Source organism: Geotrypetes seraphini, chromosome 3 (assembly GCF_902459505.1).
Source record: "Geotrypetes seraphini chromosome 3, aGeoSer1.1, whole genome shotgun sequence".
NCBI classification, from domain to species: domain Eukaryota; kingdom Metazoa; phylum Chordata; class Amphibia; order Gymnophiona; family Dermophiidae; genus Geotrypetes; species Geotrypetes seraphini.
In genome coordinates this window covers 378,767,040-378,787,348 of record NC_047086.1, presented here as the reverse complement: position 1 = coordinate 378,787,348, position 20,309 = coordinate 378,767,040, and the positions used below count along the sequence as shown (strand labels likewise).

At 41.4% G+C, this 20,309-nt stretch overlaps 1 protein-coding gene across 1 annotated transcript in view; it reads right to left on the bottom strand.

The window, feature by feature from the left end:
- Positions 1 to 8,507: 8,507 nt before the first annotated feature.
- Positions 8,508 to 20,309, bottom strand: part of NRXN1 (neurexin 1) — a 1,819,236-nt gene continuing 1,807,434 nt past the window's right edge. Inside the window, 1 exon segment of the mRNA XM_033938516.1 lies at positions 8,508 to 10,181. Coding sequence (XP_033794407.1) covers positions 9,877 to 10,181 — 305 coding nt within the window. The 3' untranslated portion in view covers positions 8,508 to 9,876.

Below are 20,309 nucleotides of genomic sequence, written 5' to 3'. Positions count from 1 at the left end.
ACCCCGGCAGTGCTGTATCCCATTTGCTTTCCTCATTCCACCATGTTTCAGAGATTCCAATGATGTCTATGTCCTCTGCATTGGCCATGGCTTCTAGTTCCCCAATTTTGTTTTTTAGGCTCCTTGCATTAGTATATATGCAATTTAAATCCTGGCATTTTGTTGTCTTCATTTCCTTTCCCTGTGCTTTGGTTTTTAGTGTCTTCTCTTTTGCTGCAATCTCTCTAACCTCCTCTTCTGGGTTAGTTGACTCCTGTAATTTGTCCCTTGTTTCTTCCCAGCCTTGTTTCCCCTTAGTATCTTCACAGGATACCTTCTTCTGAATCGTTGACGCAAGGTCGACTGTCAGCTTTCCCCTTCTATTCCTCTCTTGACGTTGTTTGCTAGAAGTCTAGTTCCCGCCACGCTCAGGTGCAGTCCATCTCTCCTGTAGAGCTTGCTCTTGTCCCAGAACGTTGTCCAGTTCCTCACGAAGTGGAATTCTTCTTCCTCACACCATCTCCTCATCCATGCATTTATTCATTGTAGTTCCTCCTGCCTTTTCACATCTGCCCTCAGTACCGGTAGGATCTCTGAGAAAGCTATCTTCTGAATCCTCATCTTCAGCTTCCTTCCCAGAATCTTGAACTGTTCTATCAGCGTGCATCTTCTGTAGTCTCTCCTGCTGACATCATTCGTCCCGATGTGGATCATTACTGCGATCTCTTCCGTCTCCGCTCCTTCCAGGATCTTCCCAATTTTGGCCACGATGTCCTTGGTTCTCACTCCTGGGAGGCAGGTCACCAGTTGATCTTCTCTCCCTCCTGCTATGTGGCTGTCCACATGCCTCAGGATCGAGTCTCCCACTAGGATCGCTGACTTTCCCTTCTTCAATTTTTACTTCGGTCTCAGGTCAATGTCCTCGCTGTGCTTCGCTCTTTCTTCTTCTGGGCATCGACTAGCCAATTCTTCCCCTTCGTGCGGTATTCCTCTGTGAGTGTCTTCTTTGAGGTCATCTGCTTCTTGCTCTCCCTTCCATGTTGGTGTTAGTGTAACTTCATCTTTCATCTGGAGTTCGTTCTCTTCCACTATCCTCCTGTATGCTTCCTCAATGAATTTCTCGAGTTCCCTGACTTCCTCCTCGATGTGTCTCTCACTCATGAAGTCTTCAGCTATCCTGATTGGATCCTCCGTGGTGTAAAGTCCTTCTAGCTCCTGTATCTTGTCCTCTAGTCGCTTGACTTCCTTCTTTAAGCTTTTCAGCTCCTGACACCGACCGCATACATATGACTGTCTCCCCAAGGGGAGGTAGTCATACATATGACAGTCTGGTAAGAACTCTGAAAGCTCTTCTGGTTTCCCTCTGCTTCCATCGTCGTTCCTACTTTAAGATAACAGTTAAGATTACGTGTTCCTTCTGTGCCTGCTTCCTTCTGCGCCTGCTTCTTGCCTTTCTGCCTTCTTCTTGTTTTTGCTGCTTTACCTTATCTATCTTATGCTTGTGTGTGTGTGCTGCCTACGCTCTGCCTTACCTTACTTTTGCTTGTGTGTTTGTTCTTTCTGTGCCTGCTTCCTTCTGCACCTGCTTCTTGCCTTGCTGCCTTCTTCTTGTGTGTGCTGCCTTCGCTCTACCTTACTGCTGCTTGTGTGTGTTCGTTCCTTCTGCGCCTGCTACTTCCTTACCTACCTTAATTCCACATACATTTTGTAGAAAACCGACTAAGGGCAGTAAAGAAAGCAAAGAGGCTGAAAGATGCATTTCAGCACGATGAAGCTGAAGGTCTGCAAGAAATAGGCTTGAGCATCAATATGGCAACCTTGAAGCCGTCCAATGAGCCTTGATGAGAATAGATAATTTTTCAAAAATCACAAATAGAGATAATGACAAGCTACTAGATTTGTGAGATCTTCTCTAAGAACTGGAAGCACTCAAAGCTGATCTGAGTCTTCCAGGCCTAAGCTACCTAGATACATCCTGTGGCGTACAAAAGTTCACAACAAAGCTGCCATGTGACATGAATGAGAAATGGACATCAGTATAAAGAGAACAATCAAGGGAGGTTCCCTATATTTACAGTCTTCACAGACTTCATCAGAAGACCGGCAAAAAGAAGACATTGTTCCAATTTCCGGAATGAAGCACCTGATTCAGGGAAGACAGGTTACTTCCAAACTGAGAGCCAGCCATAGAGTACAGGAACCCTATCAAGAAGTCTGTACCTTTGTACAAGACAGAGGTGTTACCCACAGCAATTCAATCAACTGACTGTCCTCCCATTATGGAGAAAGTAGAGGATCCAGAACAACAATTCCCAATACATAAGAAACCACATACTCTGCAGAAATGTCAAGAGTTCATGGAGAAACCCTTAAGAGATAAAAAGGAACTGTTAAGAAAATACAGAGTATGCTACAAGTGTTGCTCTTCATCCATGCACATGGCCAAGGTCTGTAACGCTGCCATCAAATGCACAGTATGCGACAATGATCAAGAGCAGGTTGACCCTTCCAAGAACCCCAGCCTCACCATCGAGCTATGACAGGGAGAGGGGGATGGAGCAAGTGTCATCACCGAATGTCACTGTAAACTGAACAGAAGTGTGTGGAGAAGGCCTCATTTGGAGGTCATGCACCAAGATCTGTGTTGCAAACGTATATCCAAAGGAACAAGGGACACCAGGCTTCAACTTCACTAGCCTTTAGTTAGCTGATGAGTTGCCAAACATGGTTAGAGCAGCAGGCTGAGAACAAGGGAAGCCAGGGCTCAAATCCAACTTATGTTATTTGAGATCTTGGATAAGTCACTTAAGCCTCCATAGTCTCAGTACAAAACTTTAAAATTATAAGACCCTCAGGGACATGAAAATTTCTACTGTACTTGAATTTAACTTGCCTTGAGTCAGTTCACTTTAGGATCCAGTTTAAATGCACATGCATAATCTTCAAGGTTCTCTATGGAATATTTGATCCTTTTTTCCCCTTATGTTGGAATACCCTTAGACTTTGCCATTTGAGAAATACACAAAGATATAAGTTAGCCTTCCCTTCCTTTAAGGGAATTAAATATGCTGGGAAGCTCAGTCGATCTTTTGTTTTCAAGTTTGTAGACATCTGGAATGAACTTCCTGATTCCATTAGGCTTTTAGGCCAGCTGCAATTATTTCGTAAATTCCTGAAAACTTTGTTGTTCTCGCAATTTTTCAACGAAATGATAGTATTATAGTTATTTTTCTTATGCTTTTCTTAAGTACTTTAGTTTTTAATTAGTTCTTCCTTCTCCTATGTTTTCTGCTATGTACTCTAGTCTTAATTACATGTGAACCGAGTCAAGTTCCACTGGGAGATGACCCGGTATATAAACCAAGATTAGATTAGATTAGATTACTGAGAAAGGTATGCTATAAATCCAAATCCAATACCAGGTATAATTAGAAGTAATACAAAACACTACAAATATCACCTGGGACCTACAGAGCAACTGCAACATACCATAATAGCAGTAATTTCTACAAGTCAGACAACAAGCACCTATCTAGGAAAGGGCAATACCACAAAAAACATCTAAGACAACCCCTATTCTCTCAGGGTTTCTGCAGCTGGACCAAGGCCCAAATTCTATAACCAGCGCCTAAAGTTAGGCACCTATTTCGAAGGCGCCCAACTAGATAGGCGCCTATCTAAATTGCATAACAAGCTCAATTAGGCTTTTTAGGCAGATTGAAACATAGGCACCTATCAAGAAAGCACGATCCTGCAATAAGGCGCCTCTAAAAATTTAGGTGGCCTTCAAAAAAAATAGGCGCTATGCATGCTAGGCATGGGCGTGGCTACATGTTAGGCGCCTTGCTGCCGAATCGCCTCTCTTAAACGTGCTTAAACGCTCAGCTAGGCGCCTAACTTGTAGTTATGCCTAGAGCTGGCCTATTTCTTGGGCACCTCCAAAATAGGTTCTGCCCAATGTGATTCATTAAACAGCACCCAATTTTACTTGAATCGCGCTGAACAGTGCCTAATTAGGCACCTAACTTTTGGGCGCTTCTTATAGAATTTGCCCTCGAGTAACTTTCACAACAAAATTCAAATTTCTGACCAAATTAGTGGACTGCCCTATTCCCAATCAGGTCAGTGAACCCACTATTTACAAAGAGAAACTGCAGACCTCACACTATACCCTGATAAAAGCCGCAGCATGGTGGCTGAAACAGCTGTTTCTACCCAAGACACAGCGAGACCTAGAAACCTGCTACAAGCCTCTAAGACAACTTAAGATATATACCAAATACTCTTCAATCAAAACGAGGAATAACCTCTAACCAATTCCTTTGTATGTCTACAATGCTAGGTCTATAGTCAACAAAGTGTTTTTACTTAAAGTGCTGATCCTAACCAACAACTTGGGGCTTGTCTGCCTCACTGAAATCTGGCTAAAAGACCCTAATAATCTAGAACTGCCCCACCTCTGCCCACAAGGATACAATATCATCCACATTCCCAGGCAGGACAGACAAGGAGATGATTTAGCCATTATTTACAGAAGCTCCTTCAACATTACCCTGATTGACTCCGCCACTCACTCCAACCTTGAATAAGGAACATACAAACTTAAAGACAAGTCTAATACCACCAATAACATCTGCCTCCTACTGATATATCACTCTCCTGGCCTTAGTCAAGCAATAATACACGTAATAAATTATCTCGAGCTTAGCCTACCAATATACCAGACTGCTTATACTCAGACATATAAATCTTCCCCTTGAAGCCTCTGATAATAATACCATCCACTACTTCAAAACGTTGCTTGAAGACTGCCAAAAAGATCTCAAAACATCCGGTCCAACACACAAAAAAGGCCATACCCTTAACTTCATAACCTCTACACACACCCTGTCTCATCACCAGTACTAATTGGGCCCCCGTTTCCTGGTCAGACCATTATCATCTTTCATTCAACCCTACGTCTCCAATCATCAAACACAACCAACACATCCTTCTACTCTAACAAGCAGGTAAGAGGTGCAATAAACCCTGCACAATTCTGGAACAAAGTTGCTGCCTCACTAACTATCACAACTGACTCGGCCAATGCAATGCTGTCAAAATGGAACAAATCTCTCAAAAACACCCTAGACTCTCTTGCCCTGTTACATCACCACAATGTAAAATAAAATAAACCCTCCCCCATGCTTCATAGAAACACTGAGAGAAGAAAAGCAAACCTGACAAAGACTGGACAGACAATGGCAGAAAAGTAAGATGTCTGACCACAAAATAATATAAAGGGCAGCCTTCATTTCGGCTAACCATGCTAATACCATTAGAGCCTATAGATGTAGGGGCTTTATTGCATAGTATGCTATTTTTAATGTATGCAACTAGGCCTTAATCTGTATGCTAAGCTTTACTGAAAAGGACCCAAAATATGCAAAATATGTGTGCAAAGTCCATGAAATCCATTGTCATGACAACAGAAAGAGTTGTTTTATGACTGCACTCTCTTCCTTACTGGTGAACACCTGGGCCCACTGTACATTTGGAAATATAGCCTACTCTATGGGGCTCATTTTCAAAAAAGATAAGACATCCAAAAGTCAGCATCAACTGGCACTTAGACATCTTATTAGTCAAAACGTCCATGGGTATTTTCAAAACTGACTTTCTGGACATCTAGTGGAACTTGTTACCTGCTGTGCATCCAGAGAATCGAAAGGGGGATGTTGGTAGGCATGCCATGGGCAGGGAATGGGCGGGCTTTGACTGGGCGGGCTTTGACTGGGCCTAGACTCGGACGTCCTGCAGCTATAATCAAACCTTTCTCAGAAGGTCCTAGATTGAACTTAGACATATGCAACTAGACCTGTTGGAGAAGCGTCTAAGAAGTATTTCCTGGTGTCGCGGGAAGTTTCATGGCGACACCAGGAAATACTTCTTCGCCGAAAGAGTGGTTGACAGCTGGAATAAGCTCCCAGTACAGGTGATCGAGGCCAGCAGCGTGCCGGATTTTAAGAACAGATGGGATGCTCATGTCGGATCTCTACGAGGGAAAGGTCATCAGAGAGCGATTAAATAGGGGGGGGGGGTCAGCGGTGTGGGCAGACTCGATGGGCCTCGGCCTTTTTCTACCGTCACTTTCTATGTTTCTATGTTTCTAAGTGCCAAAAGGGTACCCAAACTGATCAGATGACCACTGGAGGGATTAAGTAATGAGCCACACACACTCCCCCAGTGGTCACTGACCCCCACCCCCCAAAAACAAAAATGAATAAAACAGTACATTCCTGGCTTTAGAACAGCAGCACTTGGTATGGGAAAGCCCAGTAGAGCATCACACAAGTGTCCCATACCAAGTGTCTTTAGTCAGTTGAATGGGCTACTGAACAATGGAGAGGAAGAGCCAGGCTCATAAGCCACTCTAACCATTACATTTTTGGTGGAAAGTGTGAGCCTACCATAACCCTTCTATACTGCTGTATAGGTGCTACCTGCAGCCATAAGGGCAATTGGGGTGGTGGCCAAATGGGTATATTAGGTTGGGGGGGGGGTTTGAAGGGCTATCCATACATTATAAAGGGGTTATGCTGAGATGTACTTCTTCCACTGTTTATGTGAAGTTGATAGCAGTGTCTTCAAATGTGCCCCAATGTTCTGTTAGCATGCCTGTGTGGTCAGGCCTTTAGAAAGTTGGCCCCTCTCACATCTAAATGGGCTTCATATGGACATTTTCAAGTTGGACGGTATTGTGGTTGAAAATAGGGAATAAAGTTAGATGTCCTGAGGTTGAACATCTAGTTGGAGTGACGTCCTGGTGGCCAAGGCGTCCAACTAGAACAATGTTCAAAAAAAATTTTAGGGACGTTCAACATTTTTAATGGAAATGGATCCTTCTGGAAGTCCAGTTTTGGACGTTTTGCGGGAAACGTCCAAAGTCAGACTTAGATGTCCTATTGAAAATGCCCTTCCATGTCTTCCAGGTGATGGAATCCACGTAGCAATAGGCCCCTTGGTGGAATTAAACTCGATTCCACATCAAAAAAATAGAGTTGGGTGAAATAACAAAAAACACATCAACATTTGTATTAAGAAACATTTTATTAACAAAACAGTAAATTCCACTTGCTTAGCATTTCCAGTAATGGATAAATTTGCTTTGCCAAAAAAAAAAAAAAGAAAAAAGGAACAAAAGAAAAAGAAACAAAAGAAAACTTTTGGGTATCCATCATACAAAGCACTATAAGGTAAAAGATATCTGGCATCTTGATTTCTTGGGGATGAACCATTCAATACATTACAGTAGTTTAGTTTGTTAAGAAAGGCAACACATTACAGTAACAGAAAATCATCTCAACCAAATTATGGTATATACTGTAAATGGGATAAAATTTCTATTTGTTATTTATTTAAGGAATAATTTCCCATTATTGAAAACCCTGAAGCTGCTAATGCACTGAGCCATTACATATATCTGCTTGTTTTATGACAAGAAAAATAATCTGGAACGATTACAGAAATGTATGGCAAACTATTAATTTTTTTTTTATCCCCTTTACAAAATTCATTAAATTATGATGCCAGGTAATTACAGTACTATGTTATTTTTTTTCTGAAAACAATTGGTTGACATGGTTTATGAAAGGCAGTACTGTAACCTCCAGGCTTTCAAATTAATAGCATAATTATTTGGCCAAATGTATAGTCTACAGGTTTAGAATTCTACATAGTGGAATTAATTTGCTTCTTGCCAAATACATTTGTATTTACAAAGCATAGTTCACAGAGCTGAGTGTAAGTAAATGTAGTGTTAAAATTTGTCTACTTTTTCACTGTCTTTCCTTCCCTGAGTACAGCTGAATTGAATCGTAATAATGTCGAACTGAGAGCAAATCAGATTTTTGTAAGACACAGTTGAAAGGATGCTATTGTCTGTGTCTTTGTCATTTTGAAATGCTCACAAAAAAAAGCCCACGTAAAGATGTATCAGAATACCACTAAATCTGCTTGGCAAACTGTTTTCTTGTCAACTGTACAGGTTTTTAAGATTTGTCTGAGTTAGCTGCACCAGGCCTCAGCTTATTCATTCTCCCACTAGATCTGTTTCTTCCTTATCCCTGCTTTTTAAAGCTAATTTTAAATTTCTCCTTCCCATCTGCAAAGTATGAGCATCAAACTTTCTCCCAGGAGGTTTTCCAGTCATGCCGTTGATTTCTCTTGAAGTACCCTCTCTCGGCCTAATGTATTCTCTTTGAATTTCCTGATAAGTGATATGTTACTTCACAATTTATTGCTGAAAGCTGACTGAAACAATATATTTAAAATGAGAGAGAGAGAAAGCCCTAACATTTTTTTTTTCATCAAGAACTAAATCGTGCTATTTTTAAAGAGGTCTGTGATTAAGTTATATTTTATTGTCTGTTATGATACAATTTAATACTAGTAAACATAATTAACTTAGTATAAAATACTTTTATGATCAAACATATACTTAGAATGTTCAGCATGTACTTTGGGTCTTGAGTATACTCATTTTTTTAAAATAATTAAAAACAAAAAAACATATGCTAGCAGCCAGGGTTATTTAATGCAGTCTAATGGATTCTGTTAGCTTTTGTGGCTAAGAATCGATACATAACAGAACATAAATAGATTTTATATGACCCAAATGACATTTGAAATTGAAATTAAAAGATCAAGAGTTTAGTCAAGTCTTGTGAACCACACATTCCAACAGAGAAACCATTAACAAAAAAGGAACCATTTGTTTAATGAATTTTAAGTGAATTCACAAATGTTGACACTTTTGCTCGGGCTGTAGGTGGCCATATATTGCCGGGTGCTTGTAAATTCATTTCATTTGCTAGAACCTAACTGCAGGCACAACAGCCAAAAAATAGTGAAATTATATACATTCGTTCACATCCCCTTCTGCATTCTCACGACAGTGCAAAAATAAATGAGGGAAGAAGTTTGTGACAATTTATAATGTCGGCAAAAAACTGAACCGTATCGGTTGCTTTAGATGTCGTAAAACTTTCTATACCTAGCGACACTTAGAACATTGATTTTACCAAAAATGGCCAAAGAGCAGATATATTTTGCATTTTCTATACAACTGGCTATAAAACATCACTTATCACAGTCCAGAAAGCACATATAGATGTGTTTGATATAAACATGTGTAATAACATATTAAGCGTGCATGAAAATTTTCCAATGATTGCATCTATGCCCTCTTGGTTTTTTGTTTTGTTTTGGTTTTTTTTTTTTGTAATTTTTTTAATATGATTTTTTTGTGAAAATGTGCCTTAGATTCCATATTTCTGAAAATAAGGCCTCCATACTGTTATCCTCACAACCAGAAAGGGACTTGTTAGGCAAAGCAAGTCTTCAGAAAAGTCAGCTCCTCGGTTCCAAAAGCAAGCTCCAACCGCTGTCTCGTTGCGCCAGGAAGCCAACTCGGAAAGCTTGCGTGTCGAGCCGTAGACGATGGCCAGTCTTCGCTGGCAATAAAGCTAACTTACTTTTCCGAGAAAGCTCGAGCGTTTTGGCTAAATCCAGAATCATAGGTAGCTTCTTGTGTGTTGTGCCTTGATCTTGTAATACTCCTTGCTTTATGAACGCGTGGTGTCATCATTGTCTTTCGAGAAATGTTCCAGCAACATAAAGACAGGCAGAGTAAACAAAAAACACTGAATGTTAGGGAATTTATTGGCCCCTGTTTTTCAGAAACAGAACCTTGAAATGCTTGGTTTTTTTTTTTTTTTTTTTTTTTTAAGTTTTTCCTTTCTGATTGTATTCCCTGTCTTTTTCTTTATGTGCTTCATAAAAAGTAAATAAGTTTTTATTATGTCTTGGGTAAAATGAAGACTATTTCCTATACGAGTGTTCTTTAAGGTTTTGGGATCAGACATAGTACTCTTTATCCTTATTTTTCTTGTTTTTATTAGAGCTTTTAGCGCTGTTGGGCTGTTTCTCTTTAATCACAGCCCCATTGGACTGCGCCGAGTTACTGATGTAGTTTCGGCTCTCGTCGACGTGGTATGAGCCTTCATCTCTGTTTCTGTACTTGTACATGGCGTACAGGAGGATAAGGATGCAGAGCGCTGCCGCTGCGACAATTCCGACCACCATGCCGGTTGTGCTACTGGATTCCCGGATCACTTCAGCTGAGCCTGGTAAATCTCTTCCACCCGCTCTGGTAGGGTTTGCTGTGGGTGCAATATGAAACAAAGGACAGGTTATTAGTACATTTCTTGCAAGCAGGCTAAACCTTCCCCCTCTTTTACTGATTAGCGCGTGCTAATTGAATTAGTGTGCGCTAAACGCTAACACGCCCATAGACCAACATGCACGCATTAGCGTTTAGCGCGCGCTAGTCAGTTAGCGTACCTTAGTAAAAGAGGAACTTTATTTATCTATCTATTTATTTAATTCATTTTCGATCCCGTCCTCCCCAAAGAGCCCAGGACGGGTTACAAGTCAACAAACACAATATACAGTTAACAGGTTACAATGTGCCATAGTTTTTTCAGGTACACGTTTTTATTCTTCATGGTATATTATTACAGGCAGTCCCCGGGTTATGAACGAGTTACCTTTTTAAAGGTTTTCTTAAATCAGATTTGTATTTAACTCGGAACTTGTAGATTTTAAGATTCTTGCTACTTGCTAGAGAATGACATGGGGACAAATTTTTCCCCGTTCCCTGCAGGAACTCAATTTCCCCGTCCTGTTCCCGCAAGTTTTGCCACTATCGCTGTCCCATTCCTGTAAACTCAGCCTTAACCGCACAAACCTCGAACACTTATGATTTTGAAGTATTTGAGGCTTGTGCAGATGAGGACGGAGCTTAGTCATTGGTGGAATGAGGTATTATGACATCACAATATGAGCTCTAGAATATTGCTACTTATTTTAAAGTGTTTGAGGCTTGTGCAAATGAGGATGGAGCTGAGGCATTATGACATCACAATCTGAGCTCTAGAATGTTGCTACTTAGGATTTTAAAAAGTTTGAGGCTTGTGTAGATGAGAACAGAGCATGCAGGAATGGGGCAGGGACAGGAAAAGAACTTGCTGGGATGGGACGGGAAAATGAGTTCCCGCAGAGAAGGGTAAAAATTTGTCCCCGTGTCATTCTCTACTGCTTACCTCTGCTCTCAGCTGACAAATGGGCCAACTGTCCCAACCAGTGTTCCCTCTAAGGTACATCAAGCACAACCACACACTGTTCTTAATGTGGCCATGCATCATTCCTGAATCTGCTACAGGAGAAGCGTAGGAGTCTACACCACTGGAAATACTGCTCAGGGAAATCAAATGAAGCTGCAACCGCGTTCTTAAGTGCGAGTCGTATTTAAGTCAGGCGTCTGTAACTCGGGGACTGCCTGTAATGTGCTCTCATCACAAGGAAGTGGAACCTCACATTTTTACAATGTTTAGAGTTGCATATCTAGAACTGATGCTTCCTAGTCTAGAAAAACAGAACTATGGTGCAGTGTCAGCAAGACAATCTTGACAACTGCTTGAGCAATCTTTCAGATAGCAATGGAGAGGCTGAATCGTGGTCTGAGTAATGGGTCACTCGTCAGTTATAGTCATTGACTATGCACCTACATATTTCATACGGACTTAGATATATGTTTTGATTATGCCCTTCCACGTGTGTAAGTGTCAGCACTTATATATGTTGGCAAACTGCTGAGACACAATGCCACAGTCATCATTCAGTTCTGAACTAGAGGGAAAGATACACAAGGAGGGATGAAAAAGGATATCTATCTTATTTCTCCCCTGTAAACTGTCAGCTTAAATTTGCACTTTTGAAATACTTATAGGGTCCTTTTACTAAGGCCCGCTAATTTAGTGCACGTTAACTAATTAACTGCGCGATAATCGATTTTAATGTGCGCTAAAAGCTAAGGCGCCCATTATATTCTATAGATGCCATAGCATTTAGTATGTGCTAAGTCGGTTAGCACACCTTAGTAAAACGATCCCTATCTGTGCAGAAGAGTAGGTGTAATCCTGATGTGCATATTTTTTCACATGGCGATTTTAGTCCTGCCCATGCCCAGCCCATATCATGCCTAAACCATTCCCCCACTGCAATATACGAGTGTAGTGTAGATATATATATGTAAATATTGTCTTTCTAAACTTGGATTTTACATATTACATTACATTAGTGATTTCTATTCCGCCATTACCTTGCGGTTCAAGGCGGATTACATCCAACCTAAAAACAAGAATTACATTTCAACTTTGAAGTAATAGAATAAACAATGAGATAAAATTTTAATGGATAATTATGGGTTTTAGATAATGTTTGGTAATTAGAAAAAATTAGAGAGTACTAAGGGTTTATAGATGTTGGATGTTGGGTTAGGATTATTGTGCTGGGTAGGTTTAGCGTGTTTTTTGAAGAGTATGGTTTTAATTTAATTTAATGTATGTCACATAGCACATACGCTTATATCTGTGCATTTAAATTGTGGCTAGGGGCTCCTTTTACTAAGGAGCGCTATACTTTTTCGCACGCGCTAAACGCTAACGCATGCATGTTAGTCCATGGATGCGTTAACAGTTAGCGTGTGCTACACGCGCTAAAACGCATAGCGCACCTTAGTAAAACAGGGGTAGGTCTTTTAAACTAAGGGGCTAAATATATGTACAGTTAGCAAGGATATATTTATTTTGAAAATTTCTAACCCATTTAAACCAAATAACATGCAAACAAGTAAAACAAAATTCCAATATGCTCATAAAAAATATCACTGCCCGAATAATTAACTTCATGAACAGAGTTGTTTTCAATACCTTCTTAAATGTCGGAATATCAGAAAATAATCTTAATGGTCCTGTCAAATTATTCCACGATACCACTGTTATTGAAATTACAGCTGCTCTTGTATTTTCAACAATTCACATCTAAAAACTCATCTGCTGAATCACATCATTCCTTCTGACCTTAAAGATCTAAGAGGCTGATAAAGTGTCATCACTTTTGTCAGATACCAAAGAATCTTATAATGGATCACTTTAAAGATCAATACAAGGACTTTGAAAACAATTTGACAGCCAAGAAAAAGCAATTGCAACCTTTCTTAGCTCTTCAGTCTCGGACCAGCGTTTTCATGGACATATTAAAATCTGTTCTTTTAGGCTTCCGCGACTGGGGGTCATGGTTGTTGCTATTTTCTGGATCTCGCCGCATCTGAGTAGGTAAAACAGACATTTCAGCCATCATGCTGTGGCTTTCCTCATAGCATAACTTGAAGAAAGCCACAGCATGATGACCGGAACATCGGTTCTACCTACCCAGATGCTGCAAGATGCAGAAAACAGCAACAATCAGATTAAAACTTATTTGTTTAAGAAGTACGTTCTCAAGGACATGCTGTAGGAATGTTTTTATGTCAAATTTTTTATATATATATGAAGCTAGAAATCCTAGTTATGTATGATAAGTTTCTTATATACTGTTAGTCGCTCTGAACTGTTATAGTATGACCAGATGATAAATTCCGCTACCATTGTTATTATTACAGGAAGTCCCCGAGTTACAGACGCCTGACTTAAGTAAGACTTGTACTTAAGAACGCGGTTGCGGCTTCATTTGATTTCACTGAGCAGTATTTCCAGTGGCGTAGACTCTTACACTTCTCCTGTAACAGATTCAGGAAGGATGCATGGCCACATTAAGAACAGAGTGTGTTTGTGCATGCTGTACCTAAGAGGGAACATTGATCGGGACAGTCGGCCCTTTTGTCAGCTGGGAGCAGAGGTCAGCAGCAAGAATCTTAAAATCTACACGTTCTGAGTTACTTACAAATCTGACTTAAGAACCGGCTTTAAAAACATAACTCTTTCTTAACCCAGGGACTGCCTGTATTATCATTATAAATTGTTTTCATAAATAATGCATAGTGACTATAAAGACACTCAAATACTCTTGTGCAGAGTAGAAGTTCAGTCATGTAACTGTAATAAGCTGTATGACATTTCTGAAAATTAATTTTCTTCATGAAAAGAAATTAGAACTGGCTGCATTCAGTCCGGCAGCGTTTAATGCAGCAAGGTCTCTCTCTTTGTTGTGCCAAGCCTTTTGCCGAGTATCTTCAGTCAACTGACACAACCTGCCTTCTCAGCTTTGCTTAACTGTTCGGCAACGAAGCATGACAAAAGGAACCAAACAGTAGCACTTTCTCACCTCCGGAATGCCTCTTATGGGTCTTTGGATAATTAGCATTGTTTCCCCTTTGGACACAGGACGGGGAAAACCTTTTGCTACATCTGGAAAATCTAAGCACATTTATATCTCACATTGCAGAGCTAAAGCTTAACTGATGCTCCAGTCACTGCATTCTCCAAAACACAAAAGAAAAAAAAAAAAAAAAAAGAGTTTATCTAGTAGCTCCTGTGCATGTGCGTATGTGGGGGAGGGGGAACTAACTCTTCCAGGTACACTTCTCCCTCCGTATTCGCTGTGATAGTGGATTAACAGAACCGCAAATACAGAAAACCCGCAAATAACTTTGTCATATGTTATTAGTGGTTTTCTATTAAAAAACCATCGTGAATATGGTGACACCGCGAATAACATGGTGGGAGTAGTGGTTTTCTATTAAAAAACCATCGTGAATATGGTGACACCGCGAATAACATGGTGGGAGTAGTGGTTTTCTATTAAAAAACCATCGTGAATATGGTGACACCGCGAATAACATGGTGGGAGTAGTGGTTTTCTATTAAAAAACCATCGTGAATATGGTGACACCGCGAATAACATGGTGGGAGTAGTGGTTTTCTATTAAAAAACCATCGTGAATATGGTGACACCGCGAATAACATGGTGGGAGTAGTGGTTTTCTATTAAAAAACCATCGTGAATATGGTGACACCGCGAATAACATGGTGGGAGTAGTGGTTTTCTATTAAAAAACCATCGTGAATATGGTGACACCGCGAATAACATGGTGGGAGATCTGGCCTATTCCTGAAGGAGAGGCAAAACACGGTGAAGAAAGCGCTGGGAATCAGCGATTTCTCTATGTAAGCTGACGTAATTTGGGGGGGGGGGGAGGAGCCAGCAAGCTAAAAACCGTGAATAATCGAAACCGCGAATACGGAGGGAGAATGTATACTGTTTGTTACAAGAGATCTAACCGCACAAGTGACATTCACCACAGTATCATCTTTCTTGTCATTGAGACTTCCCAGTTGCATTAGGGCAGGGGTCTCAAAGTCCCTCCCTGAGGGCCGGAATCCAGTCGGGTTTTCGGGATTTCCCCAATGAATATGCATGAGATCTATGTGCATGCACTGCTTTCAATGCATATTCATTGGGGAAATCCTGAAAACCCGACTGGATTACGGCCCTCAAGGAGGGACTTTGAGATCCCTGGATTAGGGGGGTTCATGTTTTTCATTGCTCCAGCTCTGTAGTCTCAGCAAGGTGATCATAACATTTATTTATTCAATTTTCTATACCGTTCTCCCAGGGGAGCTCAGAATGGTTTACAAGCATTTATTCAGGTACTCAAGCATTTTTGACTGTCTGTCCCAGTGGGCTCATATTTTATCTAGTGGCAAAGAGGAGGGGGGATTAGGTGACCTGCTCAGTGCGGGTTTGAATCCACAACCTCAGGGTGCTGAGGCTGTAGCTTTAACCACTGCACCATACTCTCCCTCACAGGTCATGCAACTGGCAAAGTTTGGCCCATTCAGGACTGGCTTAACCTATGGACCAGGTGAGACTGTGGGCCAGGGTGCCGGCGATAAAGGGCACCAAACACCCAGGGCTTGGACGTCATTGGCTCATAAGTTAAGCTGAGTTGTGGCTTGATCACTTGCCTCCATGTCCATCCTTTGACACTTGGTCCCAACAGGACGCAGGATCATAGGCCAGCAGCCTTGGGGAGGGGGTGGGGAGGTCAGTGCCAGCATCAGAATCAGCGTTGGAGGAGGAAGGTCCCGCCTCCCTCCTGACGCTGCTGCTTAAAGACACATTTTGTCGGGACCAGGCAGTAGCGTCAGAGGAGGGAGGAAGGAACCGGTCTGCGGAGATGGAGCACGGGGGCCAAAACAGAGTGAGTCCGGGTCCAGGGCAGGGGAGCCAAAACAGAAATTCTGGGGTGCCATAACATTTTGAGCTGGCTCTGGGCCCATTTGAGATAGGGAACATGAGAGAAGAGGAGCAGTTAGAAATGGTCTGATATGGTTGGGACAAGGGTAAGACTGAGCAGTATGAGATTTTAAACAGTCATTGACTGGCTAGCAATAGCAGCTTTGGCTTCAGTGGAAAACTGCTGATCTCACTTACACCCTAAGTTTATACAACTCATGAAAATAGATATGTATTTTTTTTTTTAAGGACGTGCGAGACAGATTGATTTGATCTTGAGCCAGACACATTTCGACTGGCTTGAAATTTGAAAAAGTTATTGGATTTTTTTCTGAAGGCCATGGCTAAAAAAGCAATTGGATTTTATGCTATGAATCCCGGGGAAATCCAAAACACAGATTCATCAGGGTTGATGGTGAACAATGGTTTACTGCAAGTATATGGCTAAGTACAGTCAAATTAGGATCGTACTTGGAGGTCGAGAATCCCAGGTCACCACTCAAGGAGCCTGAAGATCAAACCAAGCGGGCAAAATTCGCAGCTGTATATTGCAACCATTCAAATGAGGATTGATTTCATTAAGCAAATGTGAAAAAAAAAAAATCCAGATCTTATGTAAAAGTTGAAAAATTGCCCGTTTCTTTTAAACAGAAAAGTTCACAGAATAAAACATCCATGAGTCTGACAAACTAACAAAATGTATATTCCCGTTGCTTTCCGCTGGATAAAAAAAAATCTAATTATAAAAATAAAGCACATATTCAGCAATCAAAGGCAACATAAGGGACCTGATATTTAGACCGTGGGAGGAAGCCTGGCTTTCTCATGCGGTTGGCAGCAACCCTGGAAATCCAATCCTGGGCTGTATCTGGTGACTGGCATTGAATTTCTGGGAGGTTTATTTCAGCCGCTTTTGACATTGCCAGTTAAGCCAATATTCACTGGCTGGCTAAGTTATAGTGGCTATAGGTGGGCCCGCTATTATCAATAGTGTCTGGTAGTGTAATGCAGAAGCAGTGATCCGGCTGTGATCTCTGTGGCAGTGTTGTGTTTGCTCTTAGAAACACAGAAAGTTAAGGCAGATAAAGGCCATACGGCCTATCCAGTCTGCCCATCTATGCCATTTACTATTTCTTCCACTTCCTCAGAGATCCTCTGTGCTTGTTCAGATTCAGGCCCTCTTTTACTAAGGCGCGCTAAGCGTTTTAGCGCACGTTTACCGTGCACTAAATCAACGCATGCGCTGACCGCTTAAGCGTCCATAGGATAACTCACACGCATCAGTGTTTAGCGCTCGCTGATATTTATCACGCGCTAAAAAGCATAGCGCACCTTAGTGAAAGAGGGGGGTCAGTCTTCATCTGCACAGAAGGCTGTCCTGTAAACCTACTACTCTTTCTCCTGAATCTATCCCCTTTCTTCTTCAGCCTATGTTCCCCTCCCCCCCCCATTCCAGACCATCCTTTCGGTCTATTAATTGAAAGAAATTTGCTTTGTGTGCATTTTTACCGCAGATGTATTTAAATGTTTCTGACATATCTCCCCCCTCCTGATTTCATCCAAAGAATATATTGAGGTCTTTAAGGTGTCCCTATATGCTTTATGATTTAAAAAAACACTCACGATTTTAGCAAGCGGATCTACTCCATCCTGATTTTAAATCTTTGAAGATGTGGTCTCCAGAACTGGAGGATATCTAAATAAAATCCTAGCCCTTCCATCGACCCTTCCCAGATCCCGATGCATACTATAGCCATCAACCTTGTAATCTCCCTGGGAATGCCCAGGCTAATTTCTTGTTGTAAATTGCCTAGAACTGAAAGGTATTGGCGGGATAGAAGACACCAATGTAATGTAAAACTGTTCTTTCTCTCATTAACTAGATCAAGGGTGGGGAACTAATGCTGGCTATACCCCATTTACAGAATAATGAATGTTTAGAAAGAATAAGGAAATAATCAGTAGCTTAGATGAAATCCTTGATGAACAATTCTATTGGTCACATGTCTTAAACCTGTGTTAATTCAATATTTTATTTGTATGCTTTTTACCATGTGTCCAACGCCTGTGCACACATTTTTCTGTGAACATAAGAAATGCCTTCACTGGGTCAGACCAGAGGTCCATCGTGCCCAGCAGTCCGCCCACGCGGTGGCCCAACAGGTCTAGGCCCTCTATCTATACCCCTCTATCCCTTTTTCCAATAGGAAATTGTCCAATCCTTTCTTGAACCCCTGCACCATACTCTGCCCTATTACGCCCTCTGGAAGCGCATTCCAGATGTCCACAACACGCTGGGGTAAAGAAAAACTTCCTAGCATTCGTTTTGAATCTGTCCCCTTTCAGCTTTTCCGAATTATAACTTCAGGCTTCCGGCTGATCTAGCACCGTCCTCAGGCAGCACTTACCTCTCTGAGGGAAAAATATTATGCACGGTGTGCATAATTCACTGAATCTAGGCGTGACCTGCGCATTGTTCCAAGCAAGGGACAGAAGACGGCGGCCTGCAGGCCCCTCCATTTTATGGGCTGCAAAATAACTTAAAAGTTCCAAGGAAAATAAAGTAGGGAGGTCCATAAAGTTGCAATAAGCAGAAAAGGAAAACAAAACTTTGTCGTGAAAAACGCACAGTATATCATCCTGCTGACAAGAATTGCCAGTTACGGTGCTTTGCAACGATCCTTTCAGAAAATTGGCATGATACGCTTTATTGAATTTTTTTTTTTCTGTTTTCATCATAAAGCTTTGATCAGTCTCTCTGATTTTCTCATAGGCTAGATTAGATTACATTGATTTTGAATTCCCATTTTCTACAGTCTTCAAAAAAACTCTTCTCGTTCTAGAAAGTAATCACATTAAACCCTCGGTTCTGCCATATGTCTTCATGCATTTGAAAGTTATTACAATTCTTGCTGCCTTTGAAAACGATGTGAAATTTGTCGGAAAAGGTTTGACTTCTCAACGTGTCTCCTGTTCATTAATACCGAGGATGGAAAATTAGAGCTGTGGGGCTCCTGTAGCGGTTTGAATTTAAATGAACAGAAAATAATTTTCATGGACACACACACACACACAAAAAAATGATCCTTTGATTTTCGTGCATTTATGCTTTCAGAAAATGAAAAAGGGCTGCAGAAAAGAAGGTGAGATGGGGTTGTTTAAATCCTTCATTTATGGTGAGGCGTGAAACTTATTTAAAAGGTATGCAACATTTTTCAGTCCTCGGAGATTTTTTTCTCTCTCTCCAGACAGACAATGAAGCACTGCCTATTACAAGGGTAATTTTATAACAGAACACCTAGGTTAATAGGACAGGAAAAGTCCTACTTTTGCAGCCAATTTACAAAGATACATAGATGCTTCATCACATTATAAAAATACTAGCACATTACCTGCAAACAAAGCACCTACAGAAATGGACAATGGAGGGAATTCACCATGCGTGTGCATGGTACTGAAAAAATTCAGCACTAAGGCCATGATTCTATAAAGTCCACTTACATCGGTATGCCTAGCTGATGTAGGCACTTAACTTGCATAATAGGCATATTCAAATCAACATGATACTTTACAATTAGCATCTCATAATTGATGTAAATTTCACTTAGGCATTCTTTTACTAAGGCCCGGCGTCGTTGTCAGCGGCCACCTTAAGAGCGGTCTCTGATCACACGCCACCTTAAAAGCGGCCAATCACATGCCGGCATCACCTACAGAATCGTACCTCCGGCAAAGAATAAGGCGTCATGCCTCCGGCAAAGGGTATCTCTGATGCGAATCACGCCTCCTTAGGTGCTTTTTGGCCGCCTAATGTCACTTCCGGTGTTAGCCATGTCCATGGTGATGTCAGATGTCCGAAAGCAAGCACGGAGGCAAGATTTCAGTGAACAACGTCACTCCAATGGTATTTTTTTAAACTGAGTTTGGGTGCCTACCGGAGCCTAAAAAGGCGGCGCCATTTAGAGAATCCAGGCCTAAATGCTCCGATGATGCTCGGACGCTCATAGGAATTATATGAGTGTCGGACCAGCATGGGAGCATTTAGCGCTCCAAGCCGTGGTAGAAACCTCTACCGGCGCTTAGCAAAAGGGTGGGTTATTTGGATGTTAGGTGTCTACCACTTTGAGGTAGGCGCCTAGTCCAAGGCACCTATCATAAAGTAGGCGTGGTTAGGGGGCAGATCATGGGCGTGTGTTTCAACCTAGGCACTT